Source organism: Leptonychotes weddellii, chromosome 8 (genome assembly GCF_054177405.1).
Source record: "Leptonychotes weddellii isolate Sample4059 chromosome 8, ASM5417740v2, whole genome shotgun sequence".
Taxonomy (NCBI): Eukaryota; Metazoa; Chordata; class Mammalia; order Carnivora; family Phocidae; genus Leptonychotes; species Leptonychotes weddellii.
Genome location: NC_138376.1, coordinates 66496201 through 66516944, shown reverse-complemented (window position 1 = coordinate 66516944; position 20744 = coordinate 66496201). Strand labels below are relative to the sequence as shown.

The 20744-nt window shown below is 42.0% G+C and overlaps 1 protein-coding gene across 3 annotated transcripts in view; it reads left to right on the top strand.

The window, feature by feature from the left end:
• Positions 1-20744, top strand: part of MDN1 (midasin AAA ATPase 1) — a 158771-nt gene that overhangs the window by 120563 nt on the left and 17464 nt on the right. The window contains exons 68-88 of one of the 3 annotated variants that reach the window (XM_081828637.1): positions 514-608; positions 929-1050; positions 1582-1728; positions 2802-2911; positions 3532-3605; positions 4197-4389; positions 5110-5269; positions 7322-7468; positions 7994-8120; positions 8367-8472; positions 9029-9144; positions 10217-10702; positions 10953-11179; positions 11760-11915; positions 12070-12239; positions 13058-13219; positions 15162-15299; positions 16773-16914; positions 18675-18853; positions 19418-19567; positions 20085-20229. In XM_081828637.1, the coding sequence (XP_081684763.1) occupies positions 514-608; positions 929-1050; positions 1582-1728; positions 2802-2911; positions 3532-3605; positions 4197-4389; positions 5110-5269; positions 7322-7468; positions 7994-8120; positions 8367-8472; positions 9029-9144; positions 10217-10702; positions 10953-11179; positions 11760-11915; positions 12070-12239; positions 13058-13219; positions 15162-15299; positions 16773-16914; positions 18675-18853; positions 19418-19567; positions 20085-20229 (3352 nt within the window). Of the gene's footprint in view, positions 1-513; positions 609-928; positions 1051-1581; positions 1729-2801; positions 2912-3531; positions 3606-4196; positions 4390-5109; positions 5270-7321; positions 7469-7993; positions 8121-8366; positions 8473-9028; positions 9145-10216; positions 10703-10952; positions 11180-11759; positions 11916-12069; positions 12240-13057; positions 13220-15161; positions 15300-16772; positions 16915-18345; positions 18652-18674; positions 18854-19417; positions 19568-20084; positions 20230-20744 lie in introns of those variants that run through there. The other 2 variants (XR_014147804.1, XM_081828638.1) reach the window with 2 other exon arrangements.

The window sequence follows — 20744 nt, the reverse complement described above, 5'->3', positions numbered from 1 at the left end:
TCAGATCATTACAGGTGAAGCCATTGCCTTATGGGGCATTTGAGGGATCTGCCTTCCCTGTTCTCAAGGGTGGGATGCAGCATCTGCTGGTACTGAGGGCTCCTTCGGCCCGGGCTTCCTGGTGGGCTTTCAGACTAGCCCCGTGCCTGCACATGTCATCCCCCTCTGTCCTCTCACAGCCTCTGAAGTATCTGGTGTTTCTCTAATTATCACATTAGGGTTCTGCACTTTGGAGGGGGTCACATGTCTAACAATAGCAATTCAGACTCATCTCCCTAAATCCTTTGCTTTTTGCCTAAATTTGGCTTTGCTGAAGTTCTGTCAGGTGACCAGAAGCAAGTAGAAGCTTGATACACTGGATATAAACTCGTTGCTCTTGGTAAATTGGCATAAAAGTTATTTAGGGGCCCATTGGTCTTCACTCAAGGACAAAAAGTCCAAGATATTCCTGAGGGCGGGAGGTGATTAAGGGGTTGAATAATGGCCACAGTAAATTTTATCTTTGCTTTTTAGGATTGGGAGGAGAATGCGAGTCGAGCTCTATCTCTGCGGAAACATCTCGATTTAGTCAGTCAGATGATCATTCGTTGGCGTAAACTGGAACTGAAGTAAGTGTTAATCTGTCACTTCCCTTCCCCTCCCAAATTTATGCTATAGGATCATTTGATAGTTTGTTTCTGCAGAGTTTATGTGGTAAGACTGAGAATGTGCTTTTCAGTTATTAATCACAGAATTAAAAGCAGGGCATTAAAATGACCTCTGTAGAGAGCAGACAACAGCATACCTTCCCAAGGCAGCAAACCAGATGTCTTCTCCATTTCCACTTGGGAGGAGAGCATAGTGAACGTTTAGCTTCTGCTTCAGTGGTTTCAGATCTTTCAAATGGGTTTCTTTAAATGCCTGCTTGGCCTCTTCTCTCACATTTCAGCTGCTGGTCTATGAGTTTGGATAATACCATGAAGCGCCATACTGAGAAATCCACCAAGCACTGGTTCTCCATCTACCAGATGCTTGAGAAGCATATGCAGGAACAAACAGAGGAGCAGGAAGGTAACACTGTCCATAAATTCCCTGCGTAGTTAGAAGTTGCAGGCTAATTGTAGAGTGCTGCAGAGTGTGGGGTTTACCTCTTCCCATGTCTCCTGGCACTGCTGCTTTTACATGGGGGTGTGTCGTTAGACTTGATGGTATTCCTCAGAGTTTTAAGTGACTTTTCCAGATTCTAGAAAGCTAGTCATAAGGTTTCCTTATTCTGTGTATCCAAGAGACTAGTCAAAATGAAGTTTTTTCTTCTTAGGTACTAGTTGACATGCTTGAGTTAAAAGTGTTTTCATTTCATGCTTAAAACAAAACCTTATAATTCAGTTTTATAATTTGCTGTGAGTGCATTTAACACATATCCTGAGTGCAGCTGTTTTTATATCAGCTTGGAATTTACCTGTGGTCCTTGCTTCAAAGTTTCACTTCATGGTCTCTACTTACCTTCCATCCCTCAATGTATCCCATAATAGATTACATGCATGTTATAAATATGGAGTGATGGTTGCAGGTACATATGTTTTCTTCTTTGAATCTCTAAAGATGACAAACAGATGACCCTTATGTTGCTGGTCAGCACGTTACAAGCATTTATTGAAGGATCATCACTGGGAGAATTCCACGTACGACTTCAGATGTTACTGGTTTTCCACTGTCATGTCTTGTTGATGCCTCAAGTTGAAGGAAAGGGTAAGGAGGGAGGGGTGTGTGTGTGTGTGTGTATTTTTTTTTTAATACTTTTACACTGCATTGTTTAAATGGGTTAGGCTTTGAATTCTCCATAAGATAGGTATCTTGTTGCATACCAGGTCTTTCTTTCTTATTTATTTATTTATTTAGAAAGATTTTATTTATTTGAGAGAGAGTGAGAGTGTGCGGGGCGGGGTGGGGGGCAGAGACAGAGAATTGACTCCACACTGAGTACGGGGTGTCATGTGGGGCTCGATCCCACAACCAATGAGATCATGACCTGAGCTGAAACCGAGAGTCAGACCGCTTAATTAACTGAGCCACCCAGGCACCCCTGCATACCAGATTTTAAATGAGACACTTTTAATCATCTTTTACTTTGAAGTGATACACATTAGATACAGAGAACAACATTAAAGTACAAACTGGTTATAAATGAAGCCCTGACTATTGGATTCTGCCTGAGGTAAATTGCCAAATGCAGATCTTGGAAATCAATGTGTTGAGGAGTGTATATCTTTCTGTCTAGACAGTGTTAGATGTCCTGCTAAGCTTTTGTTTGGTCCAGGCCATAATTAGATCCTTTGCTCTAGTGAGAGCTCTACTCCGTATCAAGTAACTGCACATAAAACGCTGTCAATTACTGTCCCTGACCACACCTATTTGAATGAAATGAAACTAGGACTATAGGTTGTATGTGAAGGAGCAGTCAGGGTGAGCTTCTTAATAGGCCATCTTTTACAACAGGCTCAGTTTCTGCTTACTTTACAATAAGATTCCGAGAAAGGGTTTGAAATTGTGTTTAGTGGAACATCTGAGTACACCGTCTTTAAGGACAAAAGTGCAACAAAATTCAGTCCAACCTGAAATGAAAAAATGGGGTAGTGTTGACAGCCTGCCAGCATCTCTGGGAACTGCTAGACATAGGCTCCCTGATGAGCTGTTACATAATCTGCCTGTGAAATGTGCTGTAATCTCAGGGTCTTAAAATAATGAGGAAGGAGCATCACTAAAATGTGGAGCCCACAGGTGCGGCAAGTGTGGTGTTTTTGTTTTCTTTTCATTTCTTCCAGATTCACTTTGCAGTGTTCTGTGGAATCTGTACCATTATTACAAGCAATTCTTGGACCGGGTCCAAACCAAAATTGTGGAACTTCGTTCCCCCCTTGAAAAAGAACTTAAAGTAAGATGAGCAACTGTCATGACCACTCTTGGGAGAACAAAATCAGCAAATTCTTTTTAGTTCTGTTCTTTTGTCCATTTAACTATGAGGCAGGGGGCTCTTGGGGAATGGAGGAGAGCGTTGCAACTGCCAAGTAGGTTGGCAAGATTTACATTTTGTGGAATTGCCTCCATTACCGACCTGTCCAAGTGTGTGAGGGGTTAGTGGAGTGGCCCCTGTCAAAGGCTCCTCAAGGGGATTGCCACATAAGTCTGTTAGTGCTCCCTCCCCTGCTCTTGCCCAGGCTGATTTTCCACCTGAGGGGGTTGCCATTTAGTGTTGAGTGTCATCAAGATGCCTTGGGGGAAAGGAGGGCCCTGTCTTTTGATAACTCTCAGTGGTTGTGGAACCAGCAAATGGAGTACATATCAGGTGACCTGTTGATTGTGGCAGCACTCTTTTTTCATTGCTTTGTGACAAATACGTGGTTCCTTTTTTAAACTCGTTTTACTTATTTACTGGTACATAGTCCGGTATTTGGGATGGAGTGGGCTCTGGTCTTTAGCAAACAGATGATTTAGAAGGAAACAGAATGACACCAGCTTTATAAAGCCATTCCTTGATCTTCATGTATCTTACAGGAATTTGTTAAAATATCCAAGTGGAATGATATCAGCTTCTGGTCCATTAAACAATCTGTGGAAAAGACACACAGGTAATTCGTTTTTTAAAAAATTGGGGGTGACAGGGATAACTTCGTGCTCAGTTGGTTAAGTGTCCAACTCTTGATCTCAGGGTCATGAGTTCAAGCCCTGCATTGGTTCAAGGTCATGAGTTCAAGCCCTACTTAAAAAATTGGGGGTGACCAAAGCTCAGAACTTTTGTATGGTAGGTAGCAAGACTACATTGTTAATGTGGCCTTAGAGTTGCCTTGAACTTACTATGAAGCATTAGATTGTTTTGGTGTGGCTTTTCAGCAGCACCCTTACCACCCAAAGCAAAGTCTACATACAAAAGGAATTGGTGTGCTTTGAGACAAGGCAGGCTAAGCACTATAGAAGGGTTGAGTCTTCTATCACCTACTAGCTGTTTTACCTTGAACGAAGTGATCCCACCATTCCTGGCTTCAGTTTTTTTCTTCTAGAAAAGGGAGATGACAATACCTGCCCTACTTTTCCTTAAAAACAAACAGGATGGTTATGAGTATCTAAGGAGTCCAAGTATACAGAAGGTACAGGTTATTAAGTTATGTGTGTATGCATTATGCCATTTTTACATTCCCTCATCTGTCATTCTGTGGGGCCAGGACCCTCTTTAAATTCATGAAGAAATTTGAAGCTGTCCTGAGTGAACCTTGCCGGTCATCCTTGGTGGAGAGTGACAAGGAGGAACAGCCTGATTTTTTGTCACAGCCAGCAGCCACTAGTGAGGCATCCCCCATTCAGAGTCTGAACAAGGCACTGAGGGAGACGCTGTTGGCCCGGCCGGCAGCTGCACAGGTACACCTTGGGAGATAATGTTTGCTTATTCCTGGGCCAGTCAGGGGAGATCTGTGCTTTCTCTGTAAGGAGTGTCCCTAGAACTAGGCAAGGGAATGCCTTTGAAATCTTACTCTTTGGACAAATACAGTATTTGTATGTCTGCCTGATACTGCTGCATAATAAGGCAAAAAGCATCGGTCCTGTTGCTGAAAGATAAATGTCACCTATGGGAAGTAAGCATTGTGCTTACCTGTGAAGATTGCCATCTACCTGTGACAGAAGACTCGAAGCATCAGTTGAGGAATACGCCACTGAAGCTGCCTTTGGGCTACCCCATGATGAAGCTGCTGCACAGGGAACAAATGTGTGCAGTGATGTGTTGATTGTGGTGGTTGCTGATGACTGTGCTATTATTTCTCTCATCATGGTCAATTTCAAGCACCAACAGTTAAGAGTTGGCTTGCAAAATTCCAGAAAATATAACAGTCATGGAGACCTTGGGTGAGCAGGTCTGTTACAGGATGTGTGTTCCCACATCATATCCTTAGATGTAAGGAGCTCTGGGATCATCAGGGAGCTACCCATGCTAGCCACAGGGAAGAATCCCTGAATCTCCTATGTTGTCATCAATAGCAAATCTAAGTTTTTGATCAGTGTGACAGAAAACAGTGAGCTGATGAATATAATCAAAAGAAAATAAACTTGGCACCCATATCTTATTTGTGCTCTGTCTCACAGGCTGTGATTCCAGAACAGTGTCAGGGTGCTCCTTTCCCCTCGGAAGGAGAGCTGCTGTGTCGCTTGCCGAAGCTCATGAGACGAATGAGGAAGATGTGCCTGACACTTATGAAGCAAAGCCGCCTGCCTCACCTAGTGGAGAGCCTCGATCACTTCACAGGTGGGTGCCAGCAGCCGGGGCAGAGGGTTGGGTTTGCTCTCTCAGTTTTCCCCAGTGCCCCGAGAGGGTGGGAATTGGTTACGTCCGCCCTTTTTTGATCTCTTGAATAGTGTTGAGCAGTTAAGTGAATAAACAAATGGGCTAAAAACTAACAGAGCCCAGATGCATGAGCCAGCTGAGACCACACAAGCTGTCTTAATTTTCATCTTGTCTTCCTCTCATGTAAACTAATGCTTTGTTATGCCATTTTCTACAATAACCTTGTCTATGTCAGCTCTTGTTGGTTGGAGAGATGGATTTCCCAGAATCCGTAAACTATCCCTACCTCTCAACATGTCTCCCTTGCGTTAAAGGAGAAGTTTCATCCACAGTTTTCTTCTTGCTGTCTTCACTGTGGAGAGACCTAGCAGTTTCATCTCCCTGGCTGTCCTAGCACAGGGAAGCTGAGAGCCAAGATTTGCTCTGTAGTATAATAGCAATGGCTGGGGAAGGAATTCCAGAATTTCATAGATCGAGGTCTTGGCAGCCTTTACTACTGTCCCCACCCCTCTTCACCCCCAGTGAGTGTGGTATCAGAGTGAGACTGGTCCTTCTTCAGTGAGGCTACAGTCTGATCTCAGGGAGCTCTTTATTTTTAGAACTTGTTAGAATAATAGCCTAATAATATCCATTCTCAAGATGACCTTGCCTGCCTGAGCCTGATGATCAGGGTAAACAGAAGGTTCCATGTGCATCTTCCGGAAAAGGTACCCACTCTGATGCAAAGAATTCTCTAACCTCCTGCAGTGTCCGTATAATGGTATGCAGTACACTTGCTCTCTTCTGGAAGGTTAGACTGCCTGTGTTAGTTTGCTAGGGCTCCCTTAACAAGTATCACATATTGGGTGGCTTAAACAAGAGAAATTAATTTTCACACAGTTCTGAGGTTAAACATACAAAATCCAAGTATCCACAGGTTTGGTTTCTTCTGAGGCCTCTCTCCTTGGCTGGTAGATGTCTGTTTTCCTTCTGTGTCTTTACATGGTCTCTCGTGTCCTACTCTTCATTAAGGACATCAGTCAGGTTGGATTAGGGCCCACCCACATGGCATCATCTTACTTTAATTACCTCTTTAAAGGCCTTGTCTCCAAAACAGTCACATTCTGAGGCACTGGGGGTTAGGACTACTGTAACATGAATTTTGGGGGACACAGCCCATAACACTGCCAATGGCAGGCAGGCAGCAGCCTCATGTTACAGGTACCTGTGAGTCCTGAGCAAAGCAGTGTGGTGCTGGAGAAAGAACTTAGGTTTCAGAGTTGTTTTGGCCAGGGGTCATGTCCTGTCTTCTAGTCCACTCTTTAGCTGAATAGACTTTAGAAAGTGACTAGATCTTTTTGCGCCTCTCCAAGCAGCTAGAAATCTGCTCTTCTGGAGTTGTACAGAGTATGGGAACATCTACCAACTAGGTACAGGATAGGACCTCAGTATATATCATATTTATGGGAAATTTATCTCAGATGATTTAAATTCTTACACATAGTGCTCAACAAGTGCTTTTTGCATGATCGATTATAAACCCCTAAATTAAAAAAAAAAGAATAACTACTTTTATTTGGGTTGTTTGTTGTTGAGAGAGATGAAATCCATGAGTTTTTATTTTCTATTTCCATGAATCTTGATTCCTTTAATTTAGAATTTACAGAACGCTAGGGACTATACTAGTTATCAGAGCCTTAGAGATGACTGTCACCTAGTTCTTGTTTCCCACAAAGTTCTGGGTCTTGAGTATCAGGTTTTTTTTGTTTTTGTTTTGTTTTCTAAAGATTTTATTTATTTCTTTGACAGAGACACAGCGAGAGAGGGAACACAAGCAGGGGGAGTGGGAAAGGGAGAAACAGGCCTCCCGCTGAGCGGGGAGCCCGATGCGGGGCTCGATCCCAGGACCCTGGGATCATGACCTGCGCCGAAGGCAGACGCTCAATGACTGAGCCACCCAGGCGCCCCTTGAGTATCAGTTCTAACACATGAATAAGCCCTTTAGATTTCAGTAGTGCCTCGTTTTCTCCTCAGGTGAAGTAATTTCCTGTGTGAGCGAGCTGCAGAGCTTAAAGCTGGAGCCCTCAGCCGAGAAGGAGAAGCAGCGGTCAGCAGCCAAGCATATCCTCCTGCGGAAGCAGCGAGCATTAGCAGACCTCTTTCAGCACCTTGCAAAAGCTGGTAAAGTTCTCACTTGAAACCTGATACAGAATGATGACCAGCTATTAGGGAGGAAAACACCGTGGGTGATTCGGGGGAAATTTCTAGAGACAGTTGAGATGGTGGGGAACAGAAGGTCGTAGGCCAGGTTTTGAAATGCCATTCTGAGAGTTTGGTCACGTATGAAATTCCTCTCATGAACCATTTGTGATTCCCAAATATTTTCATAGTTTTGTAATGAGGTTTCTCAGAAACCGTGCTTTATTTTCATCACCTTATGTTGTACAGCACCCACCCTTTCAACATAGCTTAGTAAGCAACATTTCTCAAACTCTAGTGCGTGTACAAATGACTCGGGCAATCCCATTGAGTGCAGTAGTTCTGTTTCAGTAGGTGCAGGGCAGGGCCTCACAGCCTGCTTTCTAACAAGCTCCTGGTGCTGTTCCAAGGACTTTATTTTGAGTAGCAGTGGCGTGGGATGGGGGGTAGGGCATGGCACATTCATTCTCTTCTGAGTTTCTTAAACACATGCTGTTTATTTCCTAGGTTTGTCGTATCGCAAAGGTCTTGCCTGGGCCCGTTCAAAAAACCCTCAAGAGATGCTTCATCTTCACCCATTAGATATCCGGAGTGCATTATCTATAGTCAGCAACATTCAGGAGGCTGATTCTAGGTTTGTTTTTTAAATCATAAATACAACAAGTAGTTTAAGTCTCCATGTCCTTATTTGCCAAAATGGGGATAGAATCTCTCTCTCCTAGTGTTGCTGAACAGATACCATTTGGAAAAGTGCCTGGCTTGAAGTATTCACACTCTTGACTTTCGGTTGTGACTAAATAATACCAGTCTCTGAGTCTTCAGGATCTGGGGTAGGAAATAGTGGTGTTAATTAAGTTAATCATGTTGAGTTTTTTTCCAGGCTGCTTACAGAAATCTCATCATCATGGGATGGATGCCAGAAATATTTCTTCCGCTCCCTCGCACGGCATGCCAGGCTTAGTGCAGCCTTAGCAGCACCTGCCAAGGTGGGTGATAGAACCTCCGATTGCAGGGGCCCAGGAAAGCTCCCGTTTTGTTCCTCCAGGGCACCATTCTCAGCTCTTGTCAAGTGATCGGAGCCCATTACTGAAAGTGACTGAGCTTTTTGCAGAATATCATTAAACTGACAATATAAATCAGTGTAATTTTGTGTTTAATCAGAGAGCATTTTGTCATAAATTCTCTTAACTTACATTTGCCAACAAGACCAAATGCATAAGAAAAGTTATGTAAGAAAAGCCTCAAGTAGAGAATGCCGTCTTCAGGTCTTTTTCCCTTTGTGAATTGGGAAAGACCACTAATGTTGATGCTAAACCTAGTCCCTGTTCATGGAACATCAATGATCTGTGGAAGCATAATTTGAGAAGCCCTGCTCAAAAAGATGAATGTGCTGCTTTTAGACTGCAGTATACACCCACAGTTTATCTAAGCAAGGGCGCTTTCCCCAGAGAGTATGGGATGGCCGGGCTTTCTCGTGACACCAGCATGGGTGGTAGTGTTTGCCAGCAACAGCCTTGGCATGCTTCCTTCTTCCCCTGCCAGGAGGTGGGCATGAGCAACGTTGAGCGGTGCAAAGGCTTCTCGGCGCATTTGATGAAGATGCTTATCCGACAGCGGCGCTCCCTGACCACACTGACTGAGCAGTGGATCCTCCTCAGGTATCCGCTAACTAGTTAGTTGGGTTTGTGGCATGAATTAGGAAGAATCATGTGAGTCAGCTTTCAATTGTGAAATGCAATTTGAGGCTCAAAGATGCAGATGGAATTTCTCTTGGCTCTGCCCCTTGCTTTTGGTGATAGGCTTCTGCCCTGTGGTTCTGGCAACACCTCTTGGGAGAATGGGCCCTGGGGGATGAGTCCAGAGCCGAATTAGAGAAAGTTGCCATGGCTGAAGTACACCTGGATCTAGATAGAGGGGGCGTTTGTGCGTGACAGGATTGTGTTTATGGTATTGGAGCATCCGTCTCTGGGCACAGATCATATTTGAGATACTCGTTAGGCTTTTTGGATCACAGAGTTGCAATTTGCTGAGTGTCATACCTGGATGCTTCTCAGTGGAAATAAATATTTAAAAGATGAGGGCAGTTAGGAAAGCTGTCGTCCATTTGTTGAATGGATTGTTGACCAAAAGACTGTAATCACTGTGGCTACAGCTGTTTTCTGCTCTACTCATAAGGACTTATCTAACAAAGTATACTACAGTTAAAGATGTTTCTTTTCTTTTATATATATAATGGTTGAAATCACTGCAGTGGTGTGACCATGTTGGGTATAAAAAAGCTGTAAGGGGGTAGGTGATAAGCAGTGAGTTTTGACACTTGTGAAAGATTGAAGACACTTCTTTCAGTCTTTAGAAAGATGTGTTTAAGTATTTTATTTTTTTTAAATATTTATTTATTTGATAGAGACACAGCGAGAGAGGGAACACAAGCAGGGGGAGTGGGAGAGGGAGAAGCAGGCTTCCTGATGAGCAGGGAGCCCGATGCGGGGCTCGATCCCAGGACCCTGGGATCATGACCTGAGCTGAAGGCAGACGCTTAACAACTGAGCCACCCAGGCCCCCCAGATGTGTTTAAGTATTTTAAAAGGCATTTCAACAGACTTATCTGGGGGATCCTCTCTTTGATTATGTGAAAAAGCCCCTTCAGAAATAAATGAAGTTACTGTTTAAAAAAACATGGTGACACAGTTTAAGGTGCCATGTGTTTCCCCCATGGATTTCTCGTCACAGGAACCTCCTTGGTTGTGTGCAGGAGATTCATGGCAGGCTGACTGGCCCACTGGTCTACCCCGTGGCCTTCCCCCCTCAGGATGGTGTGCAGCAGTGGACAGAAAGGCTGCAGCACCTGGCCATGCAGAGCCAGATCCTGCTTGAGCAGCTCTCCTGGTTCCTCCAGTGCTGCCCCAGTGCAGGGCCAACTCCCGGCCAAGGTGAGACCCAGGCACAGGGTCAGCCTTCTGCCCCCTACCCAGAGGGACCAGAACTCACCAAGGGACTGCTTTCTGGAGCAGTACAGGACCTCATCTCATCAGAACTGAGTTACCCATCCCCAGTACCTCGAAATCAGCTGCCCTCTGGTTGCCGGATGCGGAAACAGGACCAGCTTTGGCAACAGTCAACTGCAAGATTAACAGAGATGCTGAAAACCATTAAAACAGTGAAAGCTGATGTTGACAAAATCAGGCAGCAGTCTTGTGAGACTCTCTTTCATTCTTGGTGAGTGTGTTTATGTCTGTACTGTTCTTCTGTGTGTTCGGGGGCTTGCTCAGAGTTTAGTAATGGGATAAAGTGATGAAAGGGATTTTGCTTCAGTTCTCTGTTTTTCCGTGGACCTTCATAGTGCTTTGTGGCATATGTCTAGCTGTAAGTCTTAAGATACAGTGAATTTTCCCCTGCTTACATTTTAGTGGTTGGAGGGAGGGTGTAGCCCCTTCCTCTCAACATTGTGGCATTTCTGTTGTTGCAGGAAGGATTTTGAAGTTTGCTCTTCTGGGCTGAGTTGCCTGTCCCAGATGTCAGTTCATTTGCAAGGCCTGGAGTCCTTATTCCTTATTCCAGGGATTGAGGTTGAGCAAACAGACCGACAAATGGCATTAGTTGAGAGCCTGGAATATTTAAGAGGAGAAATCAATAAAGCCACAGATGACTTTACTACCTGGAAGACACATCTGCTTGCTTTAGGCAGCCAAGGAGGTAAGGACTGTCATCGACAAGGGAGTCAAAGCCCAGGGTAGGAGTGAGGTCCTGTAGATTTAAGTCTAGACTATCCTAAAGACACCCTGTGTTTTGTTCCATACGTATATTTGCCCAGGGTTCTAAGGTGGGCAGGTGTGGTTGGAACCCACAGCTCCTAACTCTTGATACCTCATTTCTTTGAGTACCTTGCCTCTGAATTCATCATGTCACTTTGTGTAGGGAGGCAGCACAGGCTCACTCGCTGTTAGTGACCGTTCTCTCTCAGACTGAAAGCTGAGGGCTGATATTTGGACTGAGTTGGTGTTTATACACACTATCTTATCTAGATTCATATTTTTGGCATTCTTCCAGCAAAGCTTTCAATAAAAGGTGATAAACTCTTGTAGGTTTATCTAGACGAGGAAAATGTCTCATTCATCTTTGTGTTCAGCAGTTTGACATGGTGGCTCACCCACAGTAGGTGCTTGACAGGTGGCCGTTTGTAAAAAAATAACAAAGGACAATTGTTAATGATTTCCAGAGGCACTGAAACATATGATTGGAGTTTTTGTTTGTTTCCCACCATGTTACTTACTAGGAAACCAAATGTTGGAGGAAGGGTTTGTGGAAGATTTTTCAGAGCAAGTGGAAACTGCCATCCGGGCCATCCTTTGTGCCATCCAGAACTTAGCAGAGGGAAACAGTAAAAAGACAGAGGAGACCACTGACCAAATGAGACCACAGGAAGAGGATGGTATGTCTGACATCAGGCAAAAACTGTTTTTATACTTGATTCTATTTTTGTAGCTAAATATTTAAGGACCAGTATTAGGAATGATGACTGGATGAATGGAGACGAAAGGATTTATTTTGTTATTCATCATGTCTTCCTTTTCTGTGAATGAAAGAGGCAGCAGGCTTTGAGAGACTGCAATTGGGACATCTAACAAAACTCTTAGAGGATGACCTCTGGGCGGACGTGAGCGCTCTCCATGTGCAGAAAATAATTTCTGCTGTCTCTGAGCTGTTGGAGAGACTGAAATCGTATGCTGAGGATGGCATAGCAGCGAAGCACACGGTAACCAATGGTTCTTTATAAGTTTCTTGCTATCTAGTATCTAGAGTGGGCCAACCAAAGGCAGAGTAGGTTTTTCACTTTGCTCCATGTGAATGGTCCCAGAGCAGGCCTTTGTGGCAAAAATCACTAAGAATTTGATTTCTTTACGCATGTAAACATCACTGACAAACTCTGAAAAGCTTAGGGCTTGCTAGCTAAGGGTTACAGTTGTAAGATGCACAGATGCAAAAAATGCCAGCAATCCAGAGGATCTATTATCTTGGGATTCTTTCATACCCAACCACATAGTCCTGGGTATTTGATGTTAATGTGGGTGTTGCTGCTGTCAACTAAGGCTCGATGGCCACACCCTGCAAATACCATTCCCTTCACAACAAGCCAGCAGAGGGGGCAGTTGCTGGGTCCATAATAGTCCAGAGAAGCAACTTACTTTGTAGGACATTGTGAGTCTGTAGCATTGCTTCCGGTGCCAACTTTGATTCGGAATAGAATTTGTTTATAAACATCTTACTTAAAAACAAAAATAAAAAACCTTGTTAACTAAATGAAACTTAAATGACAGAATTTAAAAGTGTACTTTTTGTGAGGGTTTGTGTGAACAGGGAAGAAATGTCAGAGAGCAGAGGGGTGTGTGTGTGTGTGTGTGTGTGTGTGTGTAAGAGAAAATAATACATAAAACTTACATTAGTGGCATTTAGTACATTCACAGTGTTGGGCAACGATTGTTGCTATCCAGTTGCAAAACATCTGTATTACCCCAGAGAAAACTCAGTACCCATTACGTAGTATGAGCAGGCCTTGTGATCTCTCACCTGCAGTTCTTCAGCCAGTCCTGCTGCTTGTTGGTGCGTCTGGTGCCCATGCTCTCCAGGTACTCAGACCTCGTCCTCTTCTTCCTGACCATGTCTTTGGCGACTCACCGTAGCACTGCAAAGCTGCTCTCTGTGCTTGCCCAGGTCTTCACAGAGCTCGCCCAGGAGGTAAGGACTGTTCATGGGAAGCATGCTTGGACAGCCAGTACCAAATACTCCAGACCCATTAGTGCATGGTTCCCAGGCTTTTTTGGGACCTTCACAAATAGCAGGAGGTGATTTGCTCTCCCTGTGGATTTTTCAGGGCTTTGTCCAACACCCTTTTGCTCTACCTGTTTCCACTAAGGTCTTGGAACCTGCAGGTCCCCCACTGATGGATTCCCTAGACTCCAGAGGCTGTCCTGAGCCTCAGTCTCCTCATTTGTAAAATGAGATCTGTCTACACTCCTTAGCATTTTTGTGAGAACTACTTTATTTTAGATATATACTTTGTTTTGTTTTGATTTCCTTAGTATTCTAAGATTTTCTCCAGATCTAAGTACAATACAGGCGAGAGTCACTTGAGGAATATAGGAATTTACAAACTGAAGATGGCATCTAGCCTTCTTGTAAATAGTAAAGCGTTCTTACTTCTGACTAGAGGATAAATGTTTTATTTGTTGAGTAATAAATAAATGAATTAGTCCAATTTGCTCCCTCTATCCGATGGGCACTGAGCCAGTGTCACATCCCATCACTCCTTGGAGTCCTGCCACTGTGTGCAAAAGACAGTGGCAGGACAGTGTATGGTGAGGGTGCCCTGGGATTTGGATTGGCTGTGTTTGTCCAGTTGTGCTCTTGCTCTTGTCTGACAGGCTCTAGAATGACTTTGGCCTGTGCTTTGAGGTGGGGTATAGGGGTTCTGATAAAAGCAAAGTGTTAGGAGCCCTTTGGCTGTTCTAGACGTAGCTCCTGTAGTGATGTCCCCTCCTCCTGTATGGTTGTATTCTGCCTATACCAAAACCTATTTTAAAACAATGTAGCTCAATGGGAAAATTAGGTAGGTTAACCAAAACATATTTTTCAATCAACATCTAAGAATACATGTCTGTTCAAGTTGTATTCATATCCTTTCTGAGTAGTCCTGAGGGAAATTGAAAGTAGGTTACACTCAGTGCTAAGGTAATAGATCGAGGTTGTAATTACAACACCTAATCCACGGAAAGCTATTTCTATGTAACTAAGTCACAATCAGTGACTGGTGTGGGGATCTTAATTCCTTTTTAGTTGGCAGCTGATTTTTTAGCACTTTTTCATCCTAAGATTAACAAATAACTTGATAGCTTGTCTGATAAAATTTCTGATTGAGAACCACTATTTTCTTCTACTTGTTTTTCTGTTCATTTTTGTCCCACATCCTAGTAGTTGATTTTCCTTTTCAAACTATTTTCCAACACAAAACACTTTTATCTTAACCCTTCACATGTGTTTCTTTGTCTGATCTTGTTCTTGACTCTCGACCCCATGCTGTGCCAGCTGCCTTGGCAGAAAATGCCAGATGTAGCACGTACACCAAGAGTGACAGTTTTACCTCAAGAGTTGAGGGGGAGGCATTTTTTTTAATATTAAATTTAACATTTTATTTGCACATCACACCAAACTTTCTTCAGTTTTTGAAGTAAAAATGAAATCTCCCGCTGTGGCATCTGCTTCAAGTTGCTCTATCTCCAGGGTTACAAGTCTTCTCTCCCTCCACTCTTTCTTCTCAGGCTTACTAACTTGAGAAGTAAATAAAGAAGGACGAAATCCCTTTGGGATTTAGACATCGAGAGGTTCTACCCTTACTCAGTGACTTGCTCCTAAATACTGTCCTAGCATAATTCATTCTGATTTTTGTCTTGCCAAATGAAATTACTACACACCAGAGGGCCTCTACGAAGTCAAACCTTCCATGTTAAATATGATGTCAAGCTTTGAAACTGCATAGTAACTTATCAGCAAGGAAGAATGTCAAAGGTCTACTGGATGTATTTCCATCAGATTGAAAATACTGAGCTAGAGGAAAGCTAAAACAGTTTTTTTTCCTGTCTTTTGTTGCTTTTGTACCTAATTGTTCACTCTTATTTTTAAGGGATTTTGCCTGCCCAAAGAATTCATGGAAGATTCAGCAGGAGAGGGAGCAACTGAGTTCCATGACTATGAGGGAGGTGGTATTGGGGAAGGCGAGGGCATGAAAGATGTGAGTGACCAGATAGAAAATGAAGAACAGGTATGTTTTCACATGCCTGAAACATGCACACAGTTTACAGAAACTCACTCCCTTTTCCCTTTCTTTTCAATATTAAATTTTACACGCGAATGTTTTTTACTAGGTTAATGGTTTTCAAACTGTGATCCAAGGAGCCCTAAGAATACTAAAGCTTTAGGGAGTGGGTGTAAATAAAAAGCTAAAAGACCACAGAAAGGAACTTTGCAGCTCAGTTATTAGTTATGGCTATAATTTGAAAGGGAAATTATTAAAAATTTTTTATTTTAAATGGGGGAGATCTTTGCTGATGATTTTTCTGGAGTAATTTTGGTAGTGGCTCATTTAAGGATAACAAAATTTAACTGTTTTAAGTAACAAATGCATTAAATAATAATGCCAGTGTTTACTATTAAGAGGTTTTATTGTATGTCTTTAAGACCTGTTGAAAAATTTTAATCTGTATCCTCTTTTGGTGGGAATCAAGAATGTTTTTTTGAAATAGATGCTCTGGGTTAAGATTGTTGTGCTGCTTTTTTAAATTCCTATCTCATTTGGGAGTGATTTTTTTTTTTCCCCGTACTATTAAGAGATAATGGAATTTCTTTTTAGCACCTATATTCTAAGTCTAAAGCAGACCATAAATTTTTATTTAAGGTATGGTTATAGCCATTAAAAATAAAGGAGCAAACCAATTCAAACTTCTTCTCATCCTTTGAAGGGGAAACTGGAAAGAGAAACCAAAAGAGTTATGCTAGTGTTGATGTGGTAGAGCTCTGTTTAATACACATACATTTTAAATTTGGCTTTTCTGTATTTCTCAATTTTAACTTCGTCAACAGTACTTTTCTCATGGAAAAAAATTAAAGCAAAAAAATTACAAACTTAATAGGAAAGTGCAATCCAAAGCAAAAAACATTAAGGTGGGATAAAAGGCATCAGAACAATTTGGCAGTATCTCATAAATTTTAATTGTGTGTATTCTTTGACTTAAGAATTCCATGTTTTCTGATAGAAATGCTAATAAGGATCAAAGATAAGCGTATGAAGGAGTGTTTTTTTGTACAAGGATATTCCCTTTAGCGTTATTTGTAACGGTGAAAATTGTGAAAGGATCCAAATATTTATCAGGAGGAAATTGTTTAAATTATGATACCATCTATGCAGAACAGTGCTATAAGTTAGAATGAGATAGATTTATATGTATCAACATGGAAATATATCTATGGGACATTTTTAAATTTTATTTATTAATTTCTTTTTAAAGATTTTTTTATTTATTCATTTGAGACGCAGTAAAACTGGAAATTACAGACATATTAAAGCAAACCAGAAATTATTGTGTGTGGTTATCCCTGTTGGTTCTCCTTTTTTTCTCTCCCCAGAGTTAACTTTTACCATTAATGTTGGCATTTAAATATTTATATTCTATTTAGAGTTGAATAAACATTAGCAAAGTTACGATGTTTATTTTTTCTATGCTACTTTTTGATATAGGCAGAAGATACATTTCATAAAGGTCAAGAAAAGGATAAAGAGGATCCTGACTCAAAATCAGACATTAAGGGCGAGGATAATGCCATTGAGATGTCAGAAGACTTTGATGGGAAAATGCATGATGGGGAACTTGAAGAACAAGGTTTGCGATTATCTGTCACTTCATTCTTGTTTTTAAAAAATATTTTATCTAAAATATATATGTATATATATATTTTATCTAAAATATATATGTATATATATATTTTATCTGGGAAATTACATGTTCCCAATAAGGAGCCTATTATAATCTTTTGGAACAAGTTTATTACTCTGCATAACTGCAAATGAAAACATCAGCATATGCATGTTTCATTACTCTCTCCAATGAAGCAGAAATCTAGAGTTAGTTTTGGAGATTCTTCTGAGTAAACTGAGACATTGACTGGTACTTTGGCTGCCTTATGTGCTAGATGCAGTGATGGAATCCCCTTCAGGGAAGCCTGAAAGAGCAAGGAGAGAGATCTCTAACAGAGCTTGGCACTCAGCTCAAAAGTAAATTGGTCAGAGTAGTTTCTTAAAAAAACAAAAACATAAAAACAGTAGACATTTGTTACAGATGATTTGGAACAAGAGTGCAGGAGTGAAATAGATAGCCCTTAGGCTTACCACCCAAACCACTTAATAAACTTTATTTTTTCCATATAGTACATATGTGCACTCTATGTGTGTGTGTGTATACACACACATACACATACACATACACACATGCACCATAAGTAGTTCCATAGTTTGCTTTTTTTCTTTATCCTTTTTTTAGAAAGTGGGGGTAAGGGGCAGAGAGAGGGAGAGAGAGAATCTTAGGCAAGCTGCATGCCCAGTGCAGAACCTGATGCAGGGCCTGATCTCACAAGCCTGAGATCATGACCTCAGCCAAAATCAAGAGTTGGACGCTTAACCGACTGAGCCACTCATGCGCCACTATAGTCTGCTTTTTTCATTTAACATGAACATTCCCCTCTCATTACAAATGGTTTGAGAATGTGATTTCTTTTTTTTTTTTTTTAAGATTTTATTTATTTATTTGAGAGAGAGAGAATGAGAGACAGAGAGCATGAGAGGGAGGAGGGTCAGAGGGAGAAGCAGACTCCCCGCCGAGCAGGGAGCCCGACGCGGGACTCGATCCTGGGACTCCAGGATCATGACCTGAGCCGAAGGCAGTCACTTAACCGACTGAGCCACCCAGGCGCCCGAGAATGTGATTTCTTATGGCACATCATCACCTGTCATATGTTTGTTCCGTAATTCAGTTATTGCCCTAAATTTCTGTCCAGAGCTTAATTTGAGATATCCTGTCTTATTGTAAGTGAAGTTCTTGCAGAAATGAAAGTTGACTGTAGAGCAGAAAAGTACACACTTGCCTAAGCAGCATAAGAATATAACCTTTGGCACAGTAGACCTTGAGCAAAAACAATGGCAAGAAAATTTTGATTGAGTTAGACACATGATGTTAGATGTTGGATAAAATAGAAGTGTATAGTATGTTGGAGATGGGGAGAAACCTTGGAAATCATTTAAGTCTTTCATTTCACAGATAAGAAACCAAAACCCAGGGAAGTTGCTGAGCCTCATAATGAATATTCCCCCCAGCATCAGAAGTAGACACCTTGACAGCTATTCCACCACCCTTCTGTTTGTTAATATCCCACATTACAGACTTCTTTTTTCCTTCAAATCGTTTGTAAAACACAGTAGGACTACTTCAGCAGATCTAAAGGCATCTGCCTGTACAGTGTTCTGTAAGCACAAGCAGTAAATCTCAGGTGGGGCACTTGCCAGTTAGTGGGGTCCATGCCTCTTCTGCACACATGGACCAGTCAGTTTGGGGATTTGCCTGACTAAGCTCAGTGCCTTCCCTTTCAGAAGAGGATGATGGGAAATCAGATAGTGAGGGCGGAGACCTGGATAAACAAATGGGCGATCTGAATGGTGAGGAAGCTGACAAACTAGATGAGAGGCTTTGGGGTGATGACGACGAAGAGGAGGAAGATGAAGAGGAAGAAGACAGTAAAACTGAAGAAACAGGACCAGGAATGGATGAGGTAATTAAAAGACTCCCCCCATCCTGTAGTCCCCAGGTTGAGAGGAGACATTCTTCCCACCAGCTACCACTCCGTCATTTACTGCTGTTCCTTTTCTTTGTTTTTCTTCTTTCTTTCATCCCTCTTTTTTTTTCCTCTTTGATCTATCTTACTTGATTGTATTCAGAACCAGAAGAATGGTCTTATCTGGGCCGTCCCATGTGTTATGGAGGAGGGAAGTTAAGAAGACTCAGTGCAAATGCTTTGATTCTGCTGTTGACGACTGAACTTCTCCAGCTCTCTGCTTAGGAGAAGTTCAGGGCTGAGTGGGACTCCCCAGCAGCATAGTGTGACCCATTCCACTGTTCACACACCTGCTATTACTGTGGCTGTCTGGACCAAGCCAGACTGCTCTTTCCAGGTCATGAAGGACACCCTGTCAGCTGGATATTTCCATGGCATTGGCCCAACAGGCAGAAATTCTACATGCCTAAGAGCTACTTTAGGTAGAATCAACCTATATGAAAGTAGTTTCTTAGATTGAGAGTAATGATTTTGTGGTTTTTTTCTTCCTTTGACATTTAGGAAGATTGTGGACTTGTTGCCAAAGATGACAACTTGGATGCTGGGAAGTCAAACAGAAATAAAAGCCAAGATAAGAAGGAAGAAAAGGAAGAAGCAGAAGTTGCTGATGATGGACCGGGCCAGGACAAAATTAATGAACAAATAGATGAGGTGATGAGGATTTGAAACCCATCCACCCCTGATTCCAGGCCAGGGCTGTCACACCACACAGCTCCTGGGGAGTCTCACGACATTTTTTTTTTTTTTTTCCTATTCATCAATTGTTTTCCCATTGCCTCATAAAAGAACATGTAACAAAGTCTCTTAACAGGACATAAAATATCTAATACTTGGTTACTAATGAGGTGGTCTTCATGCTGTTTGGGCTCATGCTGGAGTTTGGAAGCTCAGTTCTGTTACTCTTTTCCATATATCTCCTCATAAACTTTAGTTTCCTTTTTGAAATTAAGTAACACAGTACCTCTTATCGGTGGAGAACTTGCATAGAAAGTGAAGTTTGAAATTCCAGCATGAAAATTCTGGAAGCATTAGTAAAATTCTAAAGTGTGGGGGAAATTTTAGAGAAGAGACTTTGTATTCTTTTAGCATTACTGCTTAGAGCTAATTATATGCAGATGCTACTTTTTAAAAAAGTTTTCTTTTTTCCTGTTCTCTCCATTGTCCAAAGAGGGAATATGATGAGAATGAGGTAGACCCTTACCATGGCAATCAGGAGAAGCTGCCAGAACCTGAGGCCTTGGACCTTCCAGACGACTTGAACCTAGACAGTGAAGACAAGAATGGTAGTGAGGACACAGACCATGAAGAAGGAGGTGTGTCTTTCAAAACCTAAAGAGACCAGTTGGAATTCACTGAAAATGAGCAGTAACCAATTTCTTCATGCCATATCATGGCCAGGTCATAAATCATGTCTGGTCAGCTCAGTTCCAGTTTGAGAAAATTGTTTGCTTTGTCTCTGTAGTGTTTCTCACCTGAGTTAGACTTAAAGAGTAAGCTAAGTAGAATTAAAGTAAACCAGCACGTTTTTGTCATTAATGTCCTCTCCTGTCCTGTGTTTTAGCAATACGGTACCTGGGTGGTGCTTCATCCCACAGAGCTTCATTTCCCCACCACCATCTTGATGTCCCATGTCATGGGTTGATGTAAACACTGCAGTCTGGGAATATGTAGGCCTCTTGTGGAGCCTAGTTTCAGCTCTCTTAGAGAAATGATTGTTTCAGTTATTGATTGCTATGCTTATGTTATGTGTTTAGTTTGAAATATGAAGTCATTGTTATGGGGAATGAAATTGAATAATCAAGAGAAATCACATGGCACTTGACAGTAA